Here is a 23,282-nt window from a genome sequence, read left to right on the forward strand (position 1 = left end):
GCTCACAGAAATTCTTTAGTGGGAGTCTCCTCCATTGGAAGACTCATCTCATGAGCAGAAGGAGCCCTTCCACAATAAAAGAGTCTTCTATGAGTGCAAGGCCTCTCATTATATGAATATCTTAATATATATGTATATTAAACCACATTACAACATTGACAAAAGGAATATTGACCATCATATCAAATTGACCATCATATCTCTTTTACCAACTCTTTAATCTCCCATGGAACAATCAGCAGTAACAGTCTGAAAAGGTTACGGGTTATTTCTTGTCCAAAGCACAGTACCCCAGAAAGGAGCACTCCATTTCATATTATGTCATTTCACTATATACTACTAAAGGTATGAATTTATGGAATGGTTTTGGAGCAAGTGATTTAAAGATAGAGACTTTTCAGCAGGTACAGAAGGGTTGAAGCACAGCCTCATGCCCTACTGGCCTATACAGCATCTCTGAACCAACATGCGAAAAAAAAATCTAAAAATAATTACTTTGGTTTCTGAGGCTTGGATTAGCCAAATATTTCATCAGAATTTGCAGTTAATAGGCAATATCTCTAAAAATTCAACAAAAAGAGTTCTTCCTAATATTTGTCATTTATCCTAAAAAATAGTTTCCAAACTTAATTTTTCAAGTGAATTAGAAAGCAAAGTTTGTTGGTGTAGTTTGCACAATCTTATTAGTTACAATTGAAATTCATTCAGGACTCAGCTGCTTGGCAATGAAACCGATTCTATTGTTTCTTCAGTACACAGATTCGTTAGTAAACACAGCCTACAGTTATGATTAATTGGTACACTGAACTTCACCTAATCAGTGTTTGTTAAGTTTGGAGACTCTGCTGACATATAAACCTAGCAATACTGGTTTTCACTCTTTTGTCTATATGCTCCAATACCCCCAATGATCTGGTAGGCATCATCCTTGAAGCTCCTCTTGTGGAAGCAGATGAATGGGAGCTTAGCAAGGAAGTCCAGTTGAGTCAAGAGGGGTTGTACCAAATCAGTTCCCAGCAGATTGCAGCCACTCATAAGCACCTATATTGAACGAAATGATGCAGGCTTCAGACTTCAACATGTTGGGCTGCAAGTGTGAAGGGCTCCAAACTGACCCACTAATGCCTCTCCGTAATGGAGTACTTTTTCAATTCTATCTTTTTTTCTTATGCAATGCTCTTCATTATTGTACTGTGGAGTACACATTTCAAAAAGTACCAACCTTTCACTTTAACGAAAAAGAGTTTTTATCTCTTGTAAGGTGTCATCAGAAACTTAAAGAACTGGCAATGTTAATGAACACCTACTTGTAATAAGAATGTACAATATTGGTATGCAAAGCATTTAGAAAACGTTTTGTTGTGTGCTTACTTGGACAGGTACATCAGATCTGAGAGGTCAATAATTCTAATTAATTTCTGCCTATCTATTATCTCATCAAATATCCTTATATTGGTTGGACAAACACAGACACATAATAAGGTATGACTGAACTGCCTTTATATTTTAATAGCAATGTGTTTTTTTGTGTAGCTGAATATACTGGGTTGGGGGGATTACTTTGCAGAATCTGATAGGGTTTTTTTCAGATGGAATATTAAAAAACCAAAGGAGTGATTCAACATATTGCTTAATAATTCCCCCACCCCAACCTTTGTGGTATTTCTCCCTCTGGATAATTAGTGTTTTTCTATACCAGAGTGGTGCAAAATTCAAAGTTTAAAAATTCGAGGACAGGATACATCAAAAGCACAAATTCTAATATATGGTGGTAGTTGTAATGGAATTGTGCTACAGTATTTTTAGCATGCTGGTATTCAATAGGCAAGTATAAAATAAGAGTATTTTTCTGGGGCATTTGAACAAGGTAATGCTATAGATGCTATAAAGGCTAAACAGGATGGTACTGGTTATGACAATGGTGATAATTTGTGTGTCCTGTGCATATATATTGCACAGTCTGTGTTTGGAGTGTATGTTGTTTTCATTTTAAGTGGTGTATACTGAACTTCTGCAAAATAGGGCATTTTCTGTTAAATGGGACATGACCGCCAGGTGTAATAAACCCTATCCAGTAAACTGAGTAGAAGAGGTTAGTCAGTGGGACTAACATTCTAAACTAAAACCAGTGCACCAAAAGTTCTATGGAAATCACTGGGCCTTATGTTCATGTACTGGTTTTGGGTTGCAGTATAAATGACTCTAAATCCAAGTTCCTTGGTACTAGACTGTAAATCTGCCTGAGATCCAATCCTGTCTGAGAGGTTATCACTATTGTGTGCCATAGCTAGATATTTGCAATGAGCATCATATGTAAAATACAGGTGTACAATGGCCTAAACGGTTTGTGAAACAAGGGGAAAAAAAGTGTTTTTCACAATGGCCTAAACGGTTTGTGAAACAAGAAAAAAAGTGTTTTCCTTGTATCTGGGTTTAGTGTGTGAATCCTGTCATCTGCAGTCTGACTGTTCTGTGGTTTTCTGATCATATTAATATTTGTGGTTGTTAAGGCAAATAGATAGGTTTAAGAGAGATAGAGACAGACAGACAGGAAAAGATTCCTAATCAGATTTGTGGTCTGGTCTTGAAGAGTTGTTTCATATGCTTAGAAGAGCACATCAATGCTTTGCCTATCCAGTGCTGCTCATGCAGCTAGGTCTCATGTTGCAGTGGATAACCTATGGCAAATGTTTGGAATTTTGTTACCTAGCTCATAGCAGTTGAAAATTTTAGGTCAGTTTATGTCTCAGTATTTAGACCTCCACTAGAACATGGATCAGGTTGTTGATAGACAGGTGTATGCATTACACCAAGAAATATTTGCTACATTTTTTTGTCGATCCTCATTTAGTGGTTGTAAACAAGGTACTTTTTTCATTTCTTATTTTCCCCTTTACCTATAATAATGCTTTCTAACTTTTGCTTCAACATAACAGATGATAGGACTTCTCAAAAGGTACAATCTGGGATAGCAAATGCATGTATGGTCAGAGCAGGATTGCACCCACTGATCTGACCCCAGTCCTTTGCAGATAAGAACCTGAAAGCCCCAAGATCCAGATCAGATGTACAAAGCCTACAGATGTGCATCAGTTCATAATCTATACCAAATTAGGTAGGGGTGGGGACAGTGCCAGCAGCAGCAACCTTGCTTCTCCCTGTGCAACTTGCAAATAGTCCTTGTTACTCTGAAAGGACACTCAGAAAAGGTGCTGCCAGTGCAACTTTCACCACTGGCTTCAAAGCAACATTTGGTTCTTCCATTCCTAGTGTTTCTACTATTGAGTTCAAGACGTATTTGGTTGGTTCTCTTTTCTACTTGTTATTCCTCTTAAGAACAAAATACTTTTTCACCTGAGGTGTTTTTGGTTACGTGGCTATGAATATCATTAAAATAAGAACTCAGGCAAGCAATGATAAGCTGTGTTCATAAGGATCTAAAAACCAAAAGCATTCTATACAGGCACCCATCACACACACATAACCCCATGACAGCTTAGTAATCATTTCCCCAAGTTGTAGTCTCACACTGGCAGAAATATATGTGACTGTATTCCCAAATGCATCCTCAGAGTCTTATCTCCTCTGGGTCTTTTGTACTTAACTGTCGGCCTGCTAGGAGAAGGCAGAGAAAGTAGTCATGGGGGAAATCAGTTCCCATGCTTGTAAAAGGGGACCAGTGCTCCTCAGTCATTTAGATCAGTAATTCCCAAACTATTTGGTGTTGCAACATACTGCTGTTCTTTGTCTGATAGTATGACACACACACACAAATCCTTCCTCTTAAACAGAATAAATATATTTGAAATTATATTTAGCATGAAACAATAATAAAACATTTTCTGATATCACAAAACCAGGCTTGGGAATTACTGCTTTAGATCATCATCCGCCTTATCAAATATATCTGCTATCAGTGAGTAATCATTATTTCAACTCTACAAAGTTATTTTGAGGTTTAATATCCTGCTTTTTGACAGTTGAGTATCTTAAGTGTGGTGTATTCTACCACCTCCTCTACATTCCAAAACAGCAATTAAACCTAACCAAAGCCACAACATTTTCTTATAATGCAATCTTGAGTTTACAAAAGGCTTTTTTGCATTTGGACTGTGTGTGTGTGTGTGTGCACGCGCGCCTGTGCCTGTGCCTAGAAGTCATGGTGACCTCTGGCGGCTCCTACTGGGGCAAAGAGGACATTCAGAGAAGTGGCTTGATAGCCTGCCTCTGGCTTCCTGGCCCTGGTATTCTCTGGAGGTCACCCATTCAAATATTTCTACAAAAGGCATTTTGTATCTACAGCTTCTTAGTCTCTATGTTCCCCTTAACAAATTGCTGAGAAAGTACCTTCTATGGATGAAGGACAGAGTAAGATGCTGTACGCCAAAATATGTCCTCATTAATTACTAACAAAATTTGATTTTAACAGTTTTGTTTACTGTGTAACTAATATATTCTGATACCAGCCTCCAAGCCTTGTCCTTTCTGCAGTCTCATCATTTTTTTGCCAAATTGCCAAGTATGGCCACAATTCAGGAAAGCTTTGTGATTAAACTTTGATGCAGGATTGTTACTGCAGTTCCTTTCTAACGAAAATTAAACTATTGAAAGAACTCAGTGAAATAACTGGTGTCATTAATGCTTTCTTCCAAGAGACTGCTGCTTTGGAAATGGGAAAAACAAATTCAGTGTGTTTATACTGTGGGTTGCTGGTTCAAAGTATACAGTTAACACTGGATATAGGCTCTTTCCTATGTGGTTTGTGTATATATTTATTTGGGACTGTTTGAAAGTAGACTAGTTTCAAAACTGCTTCCAATAATAGCGAGACAGACAGACAGATGGGGGAGGTTAATGCAAATGAAAGAAACAATATTCCTGTCCAAATTTATGGAGTTCCGTATTCTCAACCATCCTCCGGCTAGCAGGTTACAGTACAATTCTAAACAGAGTTATACCTTTTATGTCCATTAAGGTCAGGGAGCTCTGATCAAAGTTATACCCTTCTATGCCCATTACATTCAGTGGGCATAGAAGGGTATAACTTCTTAAAAGTGCACTGTTAGCAATGTGAAGCAGGTCTACTCAATAGTAAGTCCCATTTTATCCAAAGGGGCTCACTCTCAGGAAACTGTTCTTGGAACTGCAGCCTTTGATGCATAGTGCATTGCAAGTGTTTAGTTTAAGGGCAAGAAAAACAAAATAAAATATCTACCCAGTCATGGGGGAATTCCCCCATGGCCTAGGGCAAGCCTCTGTTTCTCAACTTATATTATTGGTACCCTTTTGTATTGTTTGTAATTGGGCTGGTGATATACCGAATAAACTGAAACTGAAACTGACCTGCCAAAAATAATTCTGTGCAGCTAAGATAAGCTTCATGTATGTTTCCCCAAGGCTAAGCTCCTTGGTGGCAGGATACTAAACTGGTAAATAGACAGTAATGAACAGTAACATTGTTTATGCCCCCCCTTTCATCTTCCCCTCCCCCAAACATATCAACTCAGTTTAAAGGGGGGGGGAATAAGGATACAAGGGCCCCGGTCACACGGAGCATTTGCCCCGCTGAAGGCACGGGAGTCCCGCAGAGTATCCGGGCGCGATCACATGGGAACATCTGGGAGGCATAGCATTCCCGTGGCGAACCTGTGGCAAGCCGCTGAAGCCGCGCAGTAAAAAACTAGCACTTGCCACGGGCCACCTATGGAAGCCTCCCAGTATGGTTGCGCCGGCGCGTGGCTTCCTCCCCCGTCCTCTTTGCTGCGGGGAAGCCGCCATCGCGTCTGATTGCATAATAGCGCATCAGAATGCGATGGCGCAAAGAGCCGCACTTCCCCCCCGCGTTTTCCGGCACGTCTGGCCGGGGCCAAGAAAGGACTCTTTTTCATAATGGCCATGGGATTCCAAAGCCTTGATGCAGTAAAACCACTTATGTCGCAATCTCTTTGGAAGCAGTTGGGCTCCTTTTGGTGCCACATTAAAGAGGCTGCTTCTCCTCTCTTCTTATCATTGAAGATGTGATGGCTGCTCCTAAAGCAGGGTCCATGCCTCTTGGCTTTATGGTGTGTTCAATGCTCTGTCTGCTTCCATAGATGGGGGTGAGAGGGTACAGTTTTTTAGCCTCCGATTTACACATTTTTGTCTTCATTTAGGAAGGATGGCTTTAGAGCAGACTAATTTATGTAGTAGCCAAATCGCTCACTCAAAACTTTAAGGCCAGTAGCTCACAAAGTAGAATTTTTGCTCACAGGACTCTACAGCTTAGAGGGAGCATTGGAGAGGGACTTCCACCATGCACAATGGCAACAGTATGGACATCCTGTCTCAGTGATAACCTTATGATAGCCTCCCTTATTTAAAGCACTCCCTTAAAGCAAATTCATAACAGCAGTCATTCTGTCTTGGGCATATACTTACATATAGAAACATATAGAGTGGTCTTGGGCATATACTTACATATAGAAACATAGCAATTGTTCCAGCAATCATAGATACAAAGTCTACAGTATTTTCCATTAGTGGGACTATACTACTGCGGTCTGTGATCACAAGAATTACTGCAGAGTATGCATTTGATTTTTCAGTCCATGCTTTACATCTCATCTGGTGAATACCTTTATCCAGACATGTTCAGGAAAGATGACTCAGATAGTCAGACATGTGAAATATGGTATGATCCAGCCAAGCCTTCCTTAGTTCTACATCTTTTTCAATCTTTTGATCATGGCAGATTCCCACTCTCAGGAAAAGCATCCTTTCCATACCCAAGAACATTCCCCCCCATTTCTGTGAATATTCTGTGTATCTTGAAGCAATAGACTAATACTTTGCCTAACCACTTTTCATTATTGCATTTAATAAAACATCTGACAAGGTTATTTCTAAAAAACATCTTTGTCAAGTTGCATAGAGTAATTAATATGTATGAGGAACATGTAGATTAGTTGTTCTTTCCAGCTAGTACTTTAACAGGAAGTGGCCATAGAGGATGTCGTTATCTCAGAAGGTCTACAGGGAAATATGATGACGCCCTTGCTGTGGGATAGATGAGTGGTAATATTAACCATTAGTCCTCATTAAGCATTATGACTGTGGGTCTGTTATCATTATACAATTTCCCGTTATGCATTAAGTTTAAAGAGCTTCCAAAGGCCATATTTTTGGCTTGTTAAATTACCTTGTCATCAGTAGTGAGAAGGGGGCCAAAACGTACCTGTGCCCCAGGAAGCAGAGGCCTAAGTTTAGACAGATAGAGCTTTGGAGAATCACCTTGGATTCTTCAAAGCTGAACTACCTTTTAAAATTTCCAGTGCCCACTGCTTGCGGGGAGATTCCCCCCCCCCTTGGTATGTGAATCGGTATTTCAGCTTGAAGTTTCAGAAGTATAGGTCAGCGAGCTTTTTAGCTCTTTTAAAAGATAGCTAGTGCAAAAACAAACGGTTCTGGGCTATAGGGAGATTTAGGTTGAAAGATGTGTTGTCAGCAGAATGACATTTTCCTGATTGTCTTTTAGACAAGCTTGTTGATCATTTTGTTGAAGGACAAAAGTGGGAATTTGACAACTGTTCGGTATGTAGGCTTTTTAAACAGAAGGAGGAAATTCTTGCCGAAAGTTAAGTCAGTGCATGAAACAGTTGCAAAGATTTTTGCTCTATGTATTTATATTAAAATAAAGATTTTCTGGAGATGAAACTGCCTTACACTGAATCAGACCATTGGTCAATATTGTCTACTGACACTGGCAGCAGTTCTGCAGGGTCCCAGATGGAGGTCTCTCACATCACCTCTCACCGGAGCACATATTTCATTTATTCATCTGACTAGAGATATATTCAGTGTACAATGCTGCATCAACTTCAGTTGCCTTAAGTGGAGCTAAACAGGCTTAAATCTAAAGATCCATATTGGGTTTGGGGTTACACAGAGTCTGCTCAAATCTAATATATATATCAAATCATGGTTCTTGTAAAAACAAAGTCAAATTAGTAAGAAGGTACCATTTTGTGCAACTCAGCTAATTGCTGAAGTCAGTTTCTTATCGAATAACAAGCAATGGCATGAACACTAAATGTCTGTGTTGCCTAAGAGCTCCCGTCCCCCCCGAATAAATATACAGTGACAATTTACAGATCAGATTATGGTCACAATCTGAAGAGACTCTTTAGGCTCACCCAGCAACAGCCAGTTTGTTAGGGCTGAGGACAGTAAATGGTCTTTGTGGTGACCAAGGAGAAGGAAAGCCCCATTTCCATAGAATCATAGAGTTGGAAGGGACCTCCAGGGTCACTAATACCTCCCCCTGCACCCCAGTGACCCCTTCTCCATGCCCAGAAGATGGCAAAAACTCCCCGCCAGGATCCCCGGCCAAACTGGCCTGGAGAAAATTGCTTCCGGACCCAAAGTGGCAATCAGCATTTCCCTGGGCATGTAAGAAAGGGCCACGAGAACTAAGTACTGATGCAACCTTTCCTGCCCTCCCTCTCATGAGCTGCCTAAATTCACAGAATCAGCATTGCTGTCAGATGGCAATCTAGCCTCTGCTTAAAATCCTCCAAAAAAGGAGAGCCCCCCCCCCAAGGAAGCCTGTTCCACTGAGGAACTGCTCTAACTGTCAGGAATTTCTTCCTAATGTTTAGCCGAAAACTCTTTTGGTTTAATTTCAATTTGTTGGTTCTGGTCCGGCCTTCTGGGGCAACAGACAACAACTCCGCACCATCCTCTCTATGACAGCCCTTCAAGTACTTGAAGATGGTTATCATACCACCTCTCAGTCACCTCCTCTCCAGGCTAAACATACCCAGCTCCTTCAACCTTTCCTCAAAGGACTTGGTTTCCAGTGAGAAGCAGAAGTGGTTTGCCAGTGCCTTCCTAGCAACCATCTTTGGGAGGCAGTGGAAGAAGGGCTGGCATGGAAAGTACCTGGTATGGTGCTGTCCATCTGTCTGCTGACTCTGCTGCCTCCCACTGACAGTCAACAGAAGGCCAAGGGGCCACGGGATCTCTATTGTGCAGTCATTAAAGGGGATTTAAATGGGGATGAAATAGATTCATGGAAGATAGGTCTATCAGTGGCTGCTAGCCATGGTGACTAAAGGGAACCTCTACATTCAGAGGCAGTAAACCTTTGAATGCCATTGCCACTGTGTGAGACAGAATGATGAACTAGATGGGCCACTGGTCTCTTCCAGCAGGGCTCTTCCTATGTTCTTATGTTCATTACTCTCTGACTGTATCATGTTTTGTCCTCTGCCCCACTGAACTAGCTCACACACATCTGACGAAGTAAGCTTGGTCACTTGAAAGCTTATGCTCCCAAGATCTTGTTGGACTCAAATCTAGCAGCTCACACACAGTGTTTTGTCGCTTGGACTGTCACAAGCTCCTTGTGCGGCTTTGCATCTGTGCAAGAGCTTCCAGAAAGGGTGGCACATAACAGCTCAGGGCTTGGCTCTTCAGGTTCTGGCTTAGATCAGACAACTCTTTTCATATCCTTCTCAGCTTGCTCTCCATGCCACCAAGACTAATTGCATCATTTTGTCACTTGCTTGATACTATAAGTTGTTTGATTGTGTTCTGGTTTTAACATGTCAGTGGTTTTCCTCCCAGTGAGAAAGTGATTGGCTTAAATAACGTGGTGTGTGTGGGTGTGTAGAGAGAAAGAGGGGAAGAGGAAATGTATGAGTGTATACATTTTTAAATTAATTTTCTTCACGTTCTGAAACTCTCTCAGTCAGCTTCATTAGCAATCGTGTTATAAATAAAAACACATTAGCCATCTGAAGTAAACAAAACACTGTTTACCTATTTCCCTGGCAAGGAAAACGATACTGCACCATTGAAGAAAATGGCAAAAATGCAGTCAGGCAGAAAGAGGATCCTAATTATGTGGTGCCTTTCTTGTGTCTTGATGCACCTACACTTTAGCCCACTGGCACATTCTGCTGCCTTTAAGGCAGATTGTATGACACGTTATCCTTTAAGGCGGAATGCAAGGTAGCTTGTCACAACACATGTAGAATTCTGTATCATCCCTCTCTAATTATAGCACTGCATTTGTTATGCTCTAGTTAAGACTTATTCGGGGAGGGGGAGGATTCATAGAGCAGGTACGTAAGGGTCGCACTGTTGAGTATTATGGAAGTTGCCAATGTAAGAAGACTGAAGCAGCATCCTAAAATATTTGTTTCTGGCAAGTTAAAATATGTGTGTGTGACGGGGGGAACTTTGGCTGGCAGAGGAGAGACCTGGAAGCACTTTTCAGAAGGGCCATATTTGGACTGATGGTTTAACGATCCCAAATCCATACTAAGAGCAGGATGTTTTATTTGTTCTTAGGAGAAAGGGCAGTTTTCCATGAGAACCTGCAGATATATCACATTATATATGTGTTACTATTTTTGGTCTGCTTTTAATTTATCTAACCGATATATCACATTATATATGTGTTACTATCTTTGGTCTGCTTTTTAATTTATCTAACCTGCTACGCCATACATTTGGACTGCACGCAATACAGAGCACAGAGAAGGCAAAACCCTTAGGCTGCCCGCGTCCATACAGTATTCCTCTGTACTCAGCACCCATAGTTTCAGACCCATAATCGTGCAACCACACAAGCCATGCCAGCCTGCAACAAATTTGTTCCACTACCTAACTAGGATGGAATTAAATGCAGGCAAGCTTCATAGGAGGGAGGAAAAGCAGCATCATGTAGCCTGATCTCTTCAGATCTTGGAAGCTAAGCAGGGTTGGTTCTTGGATAGGAGACCACCAAGGAAGACTCTGCAGAGGAACGCACTGGCAAACCACTTCTACTTCTCATGGCCCTGAAAGCCTCTTACTGGGATCACTGTAAGTCAGGTTCAACTTGTTGGTACTTATGTATGTACATAAGCTTAGTAGGAACTTTGTGGGAGGGGAGTTGTTAAGTCCTGAGCTTAACAAAGAGTCAGGGAGTGATTTCAGCCAAAACTCAAGTTTATTCTTCCACACGATCACTTCTCCAACACGGTACAACATCTGATAGCCCTAACAGTTTGTCCATTGAAACTGCTCGGTATTTAAACATTCCCGGCTAATATAGCCACTCCTACTTTACAGATAACAACCTATCAGGTTGATCGCATAAGGACCAATCACACACGTTCCCGCTTCCAGCTTGCTTGCATGTGATTGGACGCATTTGTCTTGGACTTGAATACCTGTCCAAGACGAAGCTTTACATTGCTTCCCAATGAGATGTTTCACGTTACATCTAATGCATTCATGGCAGCATCGGAATACATTACAGGAGTTGTTTGGTGGAAGGTATACATCCATTTCTTTCTTTTTTCTCTCCTTAGTTTAGCCATTGGGAAATAGGTGGCAGCTGTTCTACTCACCCTCCTGTTCCTTAGGAAGGTATCCTTAGAGTGGAGAATGTTGCCTTTCTGCAAGTTCATCCATTCTATACATCTTTTGCTCTCTCATCCTCAGTGAGTGGGAGAAGGAAGCCTCAGCCTCCAGAAGCTGCCAAAAACACTTAAAGAGACAGTACAGAGCTCTTTAAAAATTTAAAGACACAGAATGTTTAATGAGACATGATTCTCTACATCTTGCAGAATAGGCTCAGAGGAGAACACAGTGTTCTTGCCCTTGTAGTTTAATTGCTTCTGGAAACAAATGCCTACTGTAGGATTTTACCTTTTTGGTATGCCTAACTTTGACTCCCACCCACCCACCTACCCCCCAAAAAACCTTTAGTTTATCTACAGTTTTCCAGGAGGGTTTCTTGGAAACAGTTTTCACCTAACCCTGCACTTAACCCTGGTTCATTGAAGTCCTATGTATCCTACTGTTACCTATCTCAAAAGGAGGGGCTGTGGCTCAGTGATAGAACATCTGCTTGGCATGAAGAAGGTCCCAGCTTCAGTCCACAGTATTTCCAGTTAAACGATCTGGCAGTAGGTGATGTGAAAGACCTCTGCCTGAGACCCTGGAGAGCTGCTGCCAGTCTGAGTAGACAATATTGACTTTGATGGACCAAGGGTCTGATTCAGTATAAGGCAATTTCATGTGCTCAAAAGGACAGAGTGAAAAGGAACCTCTATGAAAGCAGCTGAGGAATCCTTTCTAAACCTAAATTACTAATACCAGGAAAGAAAGGAAACATTTTGATACCTATAATGTTTTCAACAACAAAAAACAGAAAAGTGCCCAACCTTAGTTGACTGTGCAGATTCCTGTAGCAAGCCACAGTCAGTCCTTGACAGCATCATTGCAATAGGGAAAGTATATTATTTCAGACACTTTCCTACAATTTACTCTTCTAAGGTTCAGGATTACATCTAAACCACTGTAGTGACATTATAGCATGCTGCTCTGAAAGTGGAATTTGTTGCTGTGTGTTCTTGAAGGCCTATTTTTAATTGTTTTTCTCCTCTGGAAATCACCCCCACAACCTTGAAGAGAAATAACACATCCCTCCTCAAGCACCTGTTACAGTAGTTCCAGGCAATCTGTTGATGACTCAGGCAAGCTATTCCTGGCTTCGTACCATTTTTGTTGTTGTTGTTGTTTCTTTTACATTTGGTTGGATTCCAGTTCAAGAAGCAAAAATAGTAAATGACAAAAAGAGCAAACCCTGATCAGTTGAAATGAACCTTCCTTTCTTATTTTATAAGGGATGGCTTGTTCTGGCTTCTAATTCTGTGAATCTTGACTATTTAGGCTTTGCATGTACAGAACCAAAACATATGAACTGGGCTGTTGTATTGTAGTCAGTGGGCTTAGGTGGATGTAATTGTTCAAGTCTGCATCACCAGTTATGACATTTGGGGAAAATGGCTCACAGTCATTATGTTGTTGTTGTTGTTCAGTCGCACAGTCGAGTCCGACTCTTTGCGACCCCATGGACCAGATTACGCCAGGCCTTCCGGTCTTCCGCCGTCCTCTGAAGTTTGCTCAACTTCATGTTCATTGCATCTATGACACTGTCTAACCATCTCATCCTTTGCCATCCCCGTCTTCTTTGACCTTCAATCTTTCCCAGCATCAGGGTCTTCTCCAGTGAGTCATTATAGTGGATCCCAACTTGGATCCTGGGTTTTTGCTTTATTCATCAGGCACATATTCAGCCAAATCACCTTATGCAAACAAGGAACAGAGTGCCAGAATGGGTCCTAAGCAGGGATCGAAGGAGGATTCTCAAAGGCAATTACTGTAGTGATCAGCAACAGTAATAGATAATCATTCTAGCAATGGACATTTGTCAATTTTTCATCTGATTTCATAAGACAGAGTTTTGTTTAACAGAGGTATGTTGTCTGCTTCTACTCCACCCTTGGCTGCCAGTGATGGTGTTCATATTACATAGGCAGAGGCACTTGCAAGGAATTGGTGGCTAAAACGATTCTGTTTTTAACACATTCCTTGATGATAAATTTGTTGAAACATTTCAAGAAAGCCATATTTCTGAAAACTAGTTTGCAGAAATGCATAGCACAGCAGAGTCGTTAAGCGGCATCTGCACTCTTAGGGACCTTCGTTGTTGTCCCCCTGCTTCTTTGCATATGCTTCAGTATTGATGGAAGGATGTCAGGAGCCTTTTTACAGGCTTTCCATTTTGCCTTGTGCTCTTCTTTCTCAGTAACAGTTTCTTGGGGGCCTGATCTTGTCAATGTCAAGTCAATTAGAGCTCTTACATGTAGGATAACTCTGGGAATAGTAGGCCGATGTGATACATGAGGGTAATATGTCTTCCTCTAATAAACCTATGTCCTCCATATTGTTTTCTTCCACTTTTTGTCTTAAAGCATTCCATATGACAAATCCTGGCTCCTGCCACCAATGCACACAGCAGGTCGGAAACACCAAGGCGTCCTCTTCTCTGCTTCTGGTAGACTGGCAAGAATTTCCTAGCAAATAAAAAAAAAACACTGGAAGAATCAAGCAGAGAGTTGTTGTGTGTTTTTTTGGGGGGGGGGTTGACAGCCTTGTGAGAGATCCATCCATGCCAGTATGGCAACAGACTCCGTTAGATGCCACTGCTGTGTTCCTGAGGCTGCAAAGATACTTTTGCTGTCTCTTGCAGCCTTTTTTTGAGGGTAATCAGGACATAACAGTGGCCAGGACCAGCTGCTTTCAGAGATGCCGGCAGCAAACACTTGTGGGATAATCAGCTCCTGTATTTGTTTTGGGGCAGGGGGTGCTTTTTTAAAATGGCTATTCAGAGGAGCTACATTTGGTGTGGTGGCTAGGATGCAAAGAGAATTATTTCATCCTAACACACATATTAAGGCAGTGGGGGGGTTGCAGGTTGGATCTAACCAGCTTTTCTTTGACCACCTAAAAATCTATGCTAGGGATCATGGGAAAAGGCTATGCAGGACAGGGAAATATAATAAGTAAGGGTATTGGGCAAGATTGACTGAAAATGTTGGCTGGATCCAACTTTAGAATTTTCTGATAGGGGTTACTAGTCACCTGCAGTAAAGTGCCCCCCCCATGGAAAGTCGTAGCATCAAAAATGTCTGTCATCACTGCTGTGTATCATTGTGGCTAGTGTGATATAGTGAATATAGAGAACCGAATGTTGGATTTGGACTGGGTGACCATGGTTTAGGCTCCCCTTCAGTGATGAGGCTCACAGCCTCTCAGTGTAATATATCTCAGATAGTTATTATGAGCATTTAATGAAATAACTCCCAAGCACATCACTTTGGACTTGTAGAGAAAGGGCAGGCTACAAATGAGAAAGATAGATTTCCATGTGAAACTTACCCTTTTAATGGAATGGTTGTGTTCCTTTCCTTCACCTCAAGGATTACCTCAACAGATTTCTATATAAATGTTGGGTTGGATCCAAAGGTTGCATTCCACTAATGTTGCAACTTTCATCTAGCCCCAGGAGTCTTTCTCTGGTGCAAGGAGCCTCTTTACAGTAGAACAGGAGTTTACCCCTGATGGGAGGCTCCTCCTTTCTAGGAGAAGACCCCTTTCATTGGAGGAACTCCACTGCTAGTAGGACAACGTTTATATGCAACCCATGAGAGCCTAAGAATTGCAAGAAGAATTCCCTTCAGAATGGGCCTAGTTCCACTTCCTGCTGCAGCTCTTGGTACACCATGAAAAGCTGCTCTTGAAGGCCAGGGATTGCTTTGATGTGGCATGGGAGGCTGCAGTTGGGGAAGGCTGTTTTACGAAACCAGGGAGGGGGGCCATTTGTAAGCAAAATTGTCTTCTGCTCATTACATGGTATGTATGGATCCAAGACATTGTGTGTACCTTGAACCCTTCCCATACAGTCACAAAAATCTGCACAACATTTGGAGAGTTGACCCAGGGCAGTTTACAGACCAGTCCAGAGTTACATCCTTCTATTTACTTCAATAGGCTTTGAAAGGTAATGCTCTGCCTAGGATAGCACTGTTAGTAAACTCTGTGGGCTTCATGGGAAGCCATTATAATGTTCAAAACCTTGTGTGAAGTTCTGCCCATGACACCACCACCACCACCTCAGTTATTCTAATATGGGTAGTGTTGCTGGCTTTTGCAAAGATCCATGGGAGTATATTATGATTTGTGCATTGTCCTGTGGTGGGGGGAAAATCAGGCATACAAGTTTACTCCCTTAGATAGGCCCTTAGGTGGTACCTAAATTATAGACCAACACCTGAGGTTTATTTTTGCTTTTCCCACTGTTGTGGTTGACAGTATTATGACAAAGAAGGATATTGCGAGCAAATAATGAAGTCCTGTTGCGCTGTTCTCAGTATGTAATTGTCCAAGAAAAACTGTGAAAGGAAAACTGTAAATGTTAAGAAGCATTAACTTTTTCAATAATCATGGCCTTCTTAACAAATGTAGCAAGGAGATTGTTCAGATCCCTGTAGAAAAAAAAAGGAAACTTTAATTTTTTAAAAATAAAAAGTCCTCAAGCTGTTAGTCTGATAGAATTTCTGTAGTGTCAGAAAGTTCAGACAAGTGAGTTTGAAAGCCAGGATGAAGAAAACATTTTCAGATCTTCCGTCTGATGAAAACTGAAGTATGTCTGGCATAAGGAGTCCGGCAGCTGGATGGAAATGCAATTGAATTTGGCACAAAATAGCAACCAGCAGCAAGTGCTTATGTAAGAGAAGGCTTTGAAGAGAACAACTGTGTATCATGTGAAGTGGATCTTTACATACTGTAATAATTAAATCTCCAAACAGACAGTGTTTGTTAAGTAATTTCTCCAAGCAGTAAGGTCTGAGCAAACTTCCTTGTGCATAGTTAGGTAAAGACATGGAATCAAAACATTGTCCTTAACATTCTTCACTGAGCCCTCAAAGGGGGGATAAAACCCAGCAAGTTAAGAAATGTACTGCTATTGAATCTTGAAACAAGATTTTGAATCTAAGAAGATAGGATTAATTTAAGTCTGTTGTTCTTTGCACTAAGATTTCATGTAGCTTGTATTTCAGAAGGCACTCAAGCCTCTGTCTTTCACTGCTTACCCCTCTTATGCCATGTTAATCAGAATTCAAGTCTGAATGCTATCAATTTAATTACTGCTAAAAACCCTTAGTTTTGGTGCTCCTTGAGATTGGAAATAAAGACATGATACCCAACCAAAGGATCATAATAATGGGATATAGTCTTACAGAAAGGGAAGAAAGGGTTTAATGTTACCCACACACACACACTAATTGCATCTTTGGCCTCAGTAATCAAATGGCCAAAATTTTGCGGCATGTCCACCGAGTTCATTGATACAATGCAGAAAAATAGCTTGCTAAAATTATTATTTATTTTATTATTTTATGAAACTTATGAATCGCCCGCCCTGCAAGAAGGCTCTGCGTGATTTACAACGTTAAAAGCAGTTAAAAATACAATCATGCAAAATGTCCTAGCCACAAAGATTAATCCATTTGTCAGTTGCTATTATCTTCAAAACTGAACAAGTCATTATCCTTGTGGGTATCTTTGGTTTCCTAGACATTTTTGCATGCCTTGAAAAGTGTGTGATGCATTTGGGTGGCACTTTTCAGGGGTTTCTCAACAGGGCGCAAAGGTGTTTGCAATGAGAGAAAGAATGCATCTTCACTGTGTTTCAACAACTGGGCCAACATTCCCTGGTCTGTATCTATGAAAACACTGTGTTGTAGCTAATCAAAGAAAGCTATCAGGATGTGCAATTGGTTTTTGGATCAGAATGCCCATGCAAGCTTGGATCCCACTGAGACACATGCTTGAATTAGACCCAGATGTGCATCCAAAAGGCAGGAAATAGGGAAATAGAACATATTCCTGATGTTGCCAAGACAACCAAGCAGTAGTCCCTGTCTCCTTGGAAGTGCAGTTTCATTGCCTGTCCTCACAGCACAGAGTGGGAAGACAAAGAACATCACTTGGCTGACTCAGTAACGACACATTGCACTGTGATAGTAGTTTCATTGCGCACCCTTGAAGTATAATACAGCACATAATATGAAACACGTCCCTTCATGATGGATAATGTTCCTTGTCTTACCATGTGATGTGAGGGCAGACAGTGAAACCATCACAGAGCACTTCAGGAAGACAAGGACTGTCACTCAATTGTCTCAGCAACAAGCAGACTTCCCCTACTCATACACACAGATGAAGGGCCATTCTTCAAGTGAAAAGTCCTCATTTGTTCTCTGTGACTATGCTAGATTGCCAAATCTGATTAGCTGCATAGTATTGTGACTTCATCTCACTAACAATTGACTCTTAATTGGCTGTGATCATGCAGTGGGGGATACAGAAATGGTACCAGAAGAGCAAAAGAGAGGGAAACAAGATGGCTGCAACCACCACCACCCTTTATCTGGGACATTTCACAATGCCTCAAAAATCTTATTTTTGCCCCCTGATGCTTGCAGGGAAAAATTTGGTGCAGCACTAATAAATTATTATAGCTGCCTTCCATTAGCAAAGATGTCTGTGCTACAGCTAGCATCACTCCATGATGGTATAAGCATATTCCACCCAGATTTTTCAAATTGCATAATGAATTAATAACTCATTCCATAAATATCTGAATTCCATGTCTGTATTCATTAGCCAGCAGTCATTAAACCATTTTTCTATTGCTCATATATGAATAAAACATGCAATTTTTTAAAGGCAAGGGAATTCTAAAGCACTAACGATGAGAAGCTTTAAAAGGAGCCATGTAACTTCAGTAAATACCCCTTTTGAACAGAGAACAAGCCTGGTGTTTTCATGTAGAGAAACTGGAAAGGTTTATGATAGGATACCCCCCCCCAAAAAAAAAAACCTGTATAAATCTTCTGTATTGGAATGGCATATCTGTCAAGACTCCTGTCTTAACCATTTGTCAATTATAGGGGTCTTTTCATGTTACCTTGAGAGGCATGCACCATGATTCCATCTTCCCCTGCTTGGTAACACCGGAAGTCCAAGGTCCTATGGGAGAAGCCCATACTGCAGCTCTTTTCCATTCCAGTGTTTCTTCTCTGAATATGGGAGAGAAGAAGAAGAAGACAAGATTGGATTTATACCCCGTCCTTCACTCGGAGTTTCAGAGCGGCTTACAAACTCCTTTCCCTTCCCCTCCCCACAACAGACACCCTGTGAGGTCGGTAGGGCTGAGAGAGCTCTCTCAAGAACTGCCCTTTAAAGGACAGCTCTTGTCAGAACTACGGCTTGCCCAAGGTCATCCAGCCAGGTGCAAGTGGAGGAGTGGGGAATCAAACCCAGTTCTCCGAGATTAGAGTCCACAAACTTAACCACTACACCAAACTGGAGCGATGGGAATACAATGGAAGGGGCTGTGGCTCAGTAGTAGAGCATTTGCTTGACATGCAGAAGGTCTTGGGTTCCATCCCCAGCACCTCCAATTAAAGGGATCAGGTAATAGGTGATGAGGAAGACTTCTGCCTGGGATCATGGAGATTCACTGCCAGACTGAGTAGACAATACTGATCTTGATGGACCAGTGATGATGCAGTATAAGGCAGCTTCATGTGTTCATTGAGATGTGAATGTCTCCCCTGTGAATGGGGATTTCTGATGCTGCTAAGGAGTACAGGAATGAGCCAAGCTGTAGCCCTGTAACATCACTAAAAAATAATGTTAGAAGAAGTCCTTAATAGCTGATGCAGTCCACAACCAAGTTAATTTAAAGTGCTTCATTCTGCTTGGCTCAGTGGTCAATCACATGCCCATTTAGTCTCACTATAAATTGGCTTTACTCAAAGAACACTTTCTTTACATGCAGGTAGATTGGCATATGCCATTTACAGATCATTTCCATCACTTTTTGTACATACCATTGCACTGCATAGAATAGCAAATCTTGGGTACAGCAGAGGTCACAAGATAAGGTGATGGAAAAGTCACTCATTTGTAATTTAGGTACAGGAGTTGAAGGGATAAGAGGCATCTTTCAGTATAATCTATGTATAGGATATACTCTGCATAGGATTTCACTGGCAATCTTATATTCTTCTGCATCTGTATGTCCATGTGCTCTATTGCTGGTATCTAATAATGAGATTTCATACTAGTGATCCAGGTTTGTAGGCCCTGTTGGGGCACCTGGTTATTCTTATGTACAAAATGTATAACCAACCAAACCAAACAAAGGAGCCAGATAAACTTGTTTTGCCTGCCTGAGACTATAAAAAACATGGAGTGGAGCGTCGTACAGAGTCGACTACATTGGAATTGGTGGCTGACAACTTAGGTGTGCCTTCCCTATCTTAGAGATGCAAAGCATCAAGTGTCAGAATTGGACTCCAAGAAATAGATTATTAAAGGGAAGATTTTCAGTGTATTATTATGAGATTGCTGTTAGATCTGTTTGAACAAGTTTGACCTAAAGGACCTAGAGCCTATTACAAAAGAATGCTAACATTTTCCTAATCAGTGTGGATGTTTCCTCAGTAAGGGCTAATTGCTGGGCAATAGCTCTGAGTACCCACCAGAGCATGGAGAAGGTGATCCCTTCCCAAAGCTTGGTGTGAAGAAACAGCAGTTTTGAGTTTGGAAAGGCACAGAGGGAAGCAGACAGATTCAGGTGGGTAGCTGTGTTGATCTGAAGCAACAGAACAAAGTTTGAGTCCAGTGGTACCTGTGAGACCAACAAAGTTTAATTGTGGGTATCAGCTTTCATGCACATGCACACTTCTTCAGGTACAGCAGACAGTTAGCTATGAGCTGGTTGAAGGTATCTTGTACCTTGGGGGTACAAGATCTCTTTCTTTGTGGATCAGTGCCTCTCATTCTCTGGGCATCAGATGTGGGATACCAGATCTGCTCCAGACTCTTGGCCTGTATCTGTGCTCTGCTTGTATATTTGGAAATATAAAAAACATTACAAAACACCCCATAGGTCTCTATACTCTCTCCTGCAAAAGGAGCCAACCCAGGAAGCTCTGAGTCTGGAACGACTCACTGGTTAGGGAAGTAGGGAGCATCTGAGAGTATTTATTAGACAGGAGTTGAAGAAACAAACAAAATCTAGTTTAACCATGGCTAGTAATTTTTTTCAATTATTTTTCATCTCCTTTCCCCTTGTCATTGTTGCAAGTAACTTTTGTACCACATATGGATGTGTTCCTCTTTTAGAATCTGGCAAGCATGGCAAAAAGAATCCATATCAGAGCGTTATTCTGGCTTTTTAGATATTTCTGAAAGCTGCAAAATGCAGTAGAGAATAGAACATGGAAAATTATAGATCCTCATAAAATTATCCTTTTATATTATTTCTCCTGAGTTCTTTTGATGGATTTTGCAATAACAATACCATGCTACAGCAAATCTTTTTTTGCAATGGGTTGGTCGATAGAGGATTTTCTTTCTACAGCTTCCTGGAAGATTTCCAAATTGGCTTAGAAAAGCCAAGAGCGGGGATCACAAGTGCTAAGGGCACCCCCATTCAAAAGAGTCCCCCCTTGTTCTCCGTATGCCCCTCCCAACCCATTTTGCTGCTACTGTCCCTCCCTTTCACACATGTTCTATAAACTTTTTCACGTTTGGACATGTAAGGGTAGCCACCATTCACAAAAAGGAAGCATTTGAAGAGGCAGTGTTTTGGCAAAGCTTTCCCATTTAAAACCAAGTAATGCTTGTCGGTGTGAGTCAGTTCACCTCATTTATATACCAGCTTGATGATGTGTTACTGCTTAATCCATTGGGGTTTTTGGGGGGGGCGGTTGTTTTTACCTATGTGATTAACATAAAAACGTGCAAAATACCCTCTGAGGTAGGTGGGGCGGAGAGAGCTCTGAGAGAACTGCTCTTTCAGGAACAGCTCTGACAGAACTATGGCTTGCCCAAAGTCATCCAGCAGCTGCAAGTGGAGGAGTGGGGAATCAAACCTGGTTCTCCCAGATTAGAGTGTATGCATTTAACCACTACACCAAACTGGCTCTGAGGAGTTCTGCTGAGGAGTTCTCAGTATCTAGTGTGCACGTCCAGTTCATGACATCTGTGAGCCACATTGGCTCTGCTAGCCATTTTTCCATCTTCATGCATTTAAGCATCCCATTGTCAAATAAACAAAAGAACAATCTTCTGTCTCCTTAAAGACTAATAAATTTTTAACGGTGTTAATGGGCTTGAGGCCACTTCATCAGTCACCAAAGTTTTTATACACAGAGGAGAAAGCAAGAAAATGTGAGCAATGGATTCAGAAGGCCTAGTTTGTGACATCTCTGTGGGAAAGTCAAAAGTATACAGACAAGCACATTGATCATTCTCCACAGCTGTAGTCAGTGACAACACAAGTCTCCATAGTTATGTTAAACAATTTTACACCTCTGCAGGCTGAGGAAATTGTCTGACATTCTACCTAATAATAGTCTTTAAAAATGTATTTTGCTTAAGGGGGCGAAACAACTGCAAAGGTATAAGTAATCGCTCTGTACTGAGTCAGATCGATGCTTCATCCATTGACTGATAACAGCTCTCAGGCAGAAGTTTTTTTCCCAACCTCCTCTCCAGATTGTTGTAACTGAAAAAGTCAGGAACTGGACCTGGGACCTTCTCCATGGGCAGCCTATTTCCAAAGGAACAAGTTGTGAACTTGTAGCAGAACAAGGAATGTCACTTGTATGTCTCCCACACATTGTCATGTGCTTAATGCACAGACTATTTTAGGTATGATGTGTATTTTTACTCCACCTTTGCTGTACGGGTGTGGTAATTAATTCTCTTCTCCGTTTCATTCTTACAACTCTGTGAGGTAGGATAGTCTGAGAGAGAGTGACTGGTTGGAGATTACCCAGTGAGCTTCATTGGCAGAATGGAGATTTGAACTGAGTTTCCCAGAGTCTAATTTGTCACGCTAACCTTTACACCATGCCAGAAGTTTATATAAACTAAGATTATGACCACGGTCCAGTGCACACTTATGCACATCTATGTACTATTCAAATCAATTGAGTTTAACCAAGCATCATTCTGTATTGGATTCTCTACCATGCCCTAAAACAACTTCTTTTTTTGTGGTGGTGGTTTTTGCACTGAATATCCAGCTTGCTGAAGAATTCTTGTGCTCTTGAAATCTTGTTCACTGTTTTGTGTTATTTTGGTTGGTCCTTTTAAATGGTGTCATATGTCTTTGGGTTTGGAATGTTTCCATGGAGTAACATGGCTACATACAAACTGGATTATGGTCCATGGATTTCTGTAGAACTGCTAGATTTCAGTGCTGTTTATTCCTGCTCTTCCACAGATGAATCAAGGGGCACACTTAAAAGTAAGCCATTTAAATCCATGCTTATACTATATCACATCTGGGGAATGCCCTACTTCCTTAAACAATTTGGGAAGTCTGTTTTTTAGCCCCAAGAGCCATGAGCAACCAAGCACAGTAAAATCAGTCGTGGGCTCACTTTTAAATAGGCTTTAACTTTCTTTTAAAAAAAAATCCATGTAACAAACAATAGAAACCAATATCCTATAATTGTAGTGCCCAGTAGAGAAGATTTCAAGTTCAAGCGCGAGACAATTCTCAAACCTCTTTGGATGGCTGTGAAATGTAATATATTAAAACAATATTAGGTGGATGGCAGCTTATTTCCTAGGCCAAACTTCATAATGTTCTGTTGGTTTATATCCCAAAATCCTGAACAGTTCCCTTTTTCACCCTGTCAGCCAATGTGTTAGCCTATCAGTGCATATTTTTAAAATCCAAACACAATGAGTTGGATCTGTCACAGCAAGTAAAACAAAACTTGTAGACTGGGTCTTTCTCACCTGCCTCTCCTCCTACAGCCAACTGATTCCCCCCACCCCACTTCTATTTTTGGAGCTCAAGGAAT

The 23,282-nt window shown here is 41.2% G+C and overlaps 1 protein-coding gene across 1 annotated transcript in view; it reads left to right on the plus strand.

Moving 5' to 3' along the window:
- LOC107119719 (adhesion G protein-coupled receptor B3-like) overlaps nt 1-23,282 on the plus strand; it is a 253,366-nt gene that overhangs the window by 71,866 nt on the left and 158,218 nt on the right. Inside the window, exon 4 of the mRNA XM_015422291.1 lies at nt 1,380-1,482. Within this exon, the coding sequence (XP_015277777.1) occupies nt 1,380-1,482 (103 nt within the window). The remainder of the gene's footprint in view (nt 1-1,379; nt 1,483-23,282) is intronic.

The sequence above is a fragment of the Gekko japonicus genome, unplaced genomic scaffold (assembly GCF_001447785.1).
Source record: "Gekko japonicus isolate JY-2015 unplaced genomic scaffold, Gekko_japonicus_V1.1 scaffold627, whole genome shotgun sequence".
Classification (NCBI taxonomy): Eukaryota; Metazoa; Chordata; class Lepidosauria; order Squamata; family Gekkonidae; genus Gekko; species Gekko japonicus.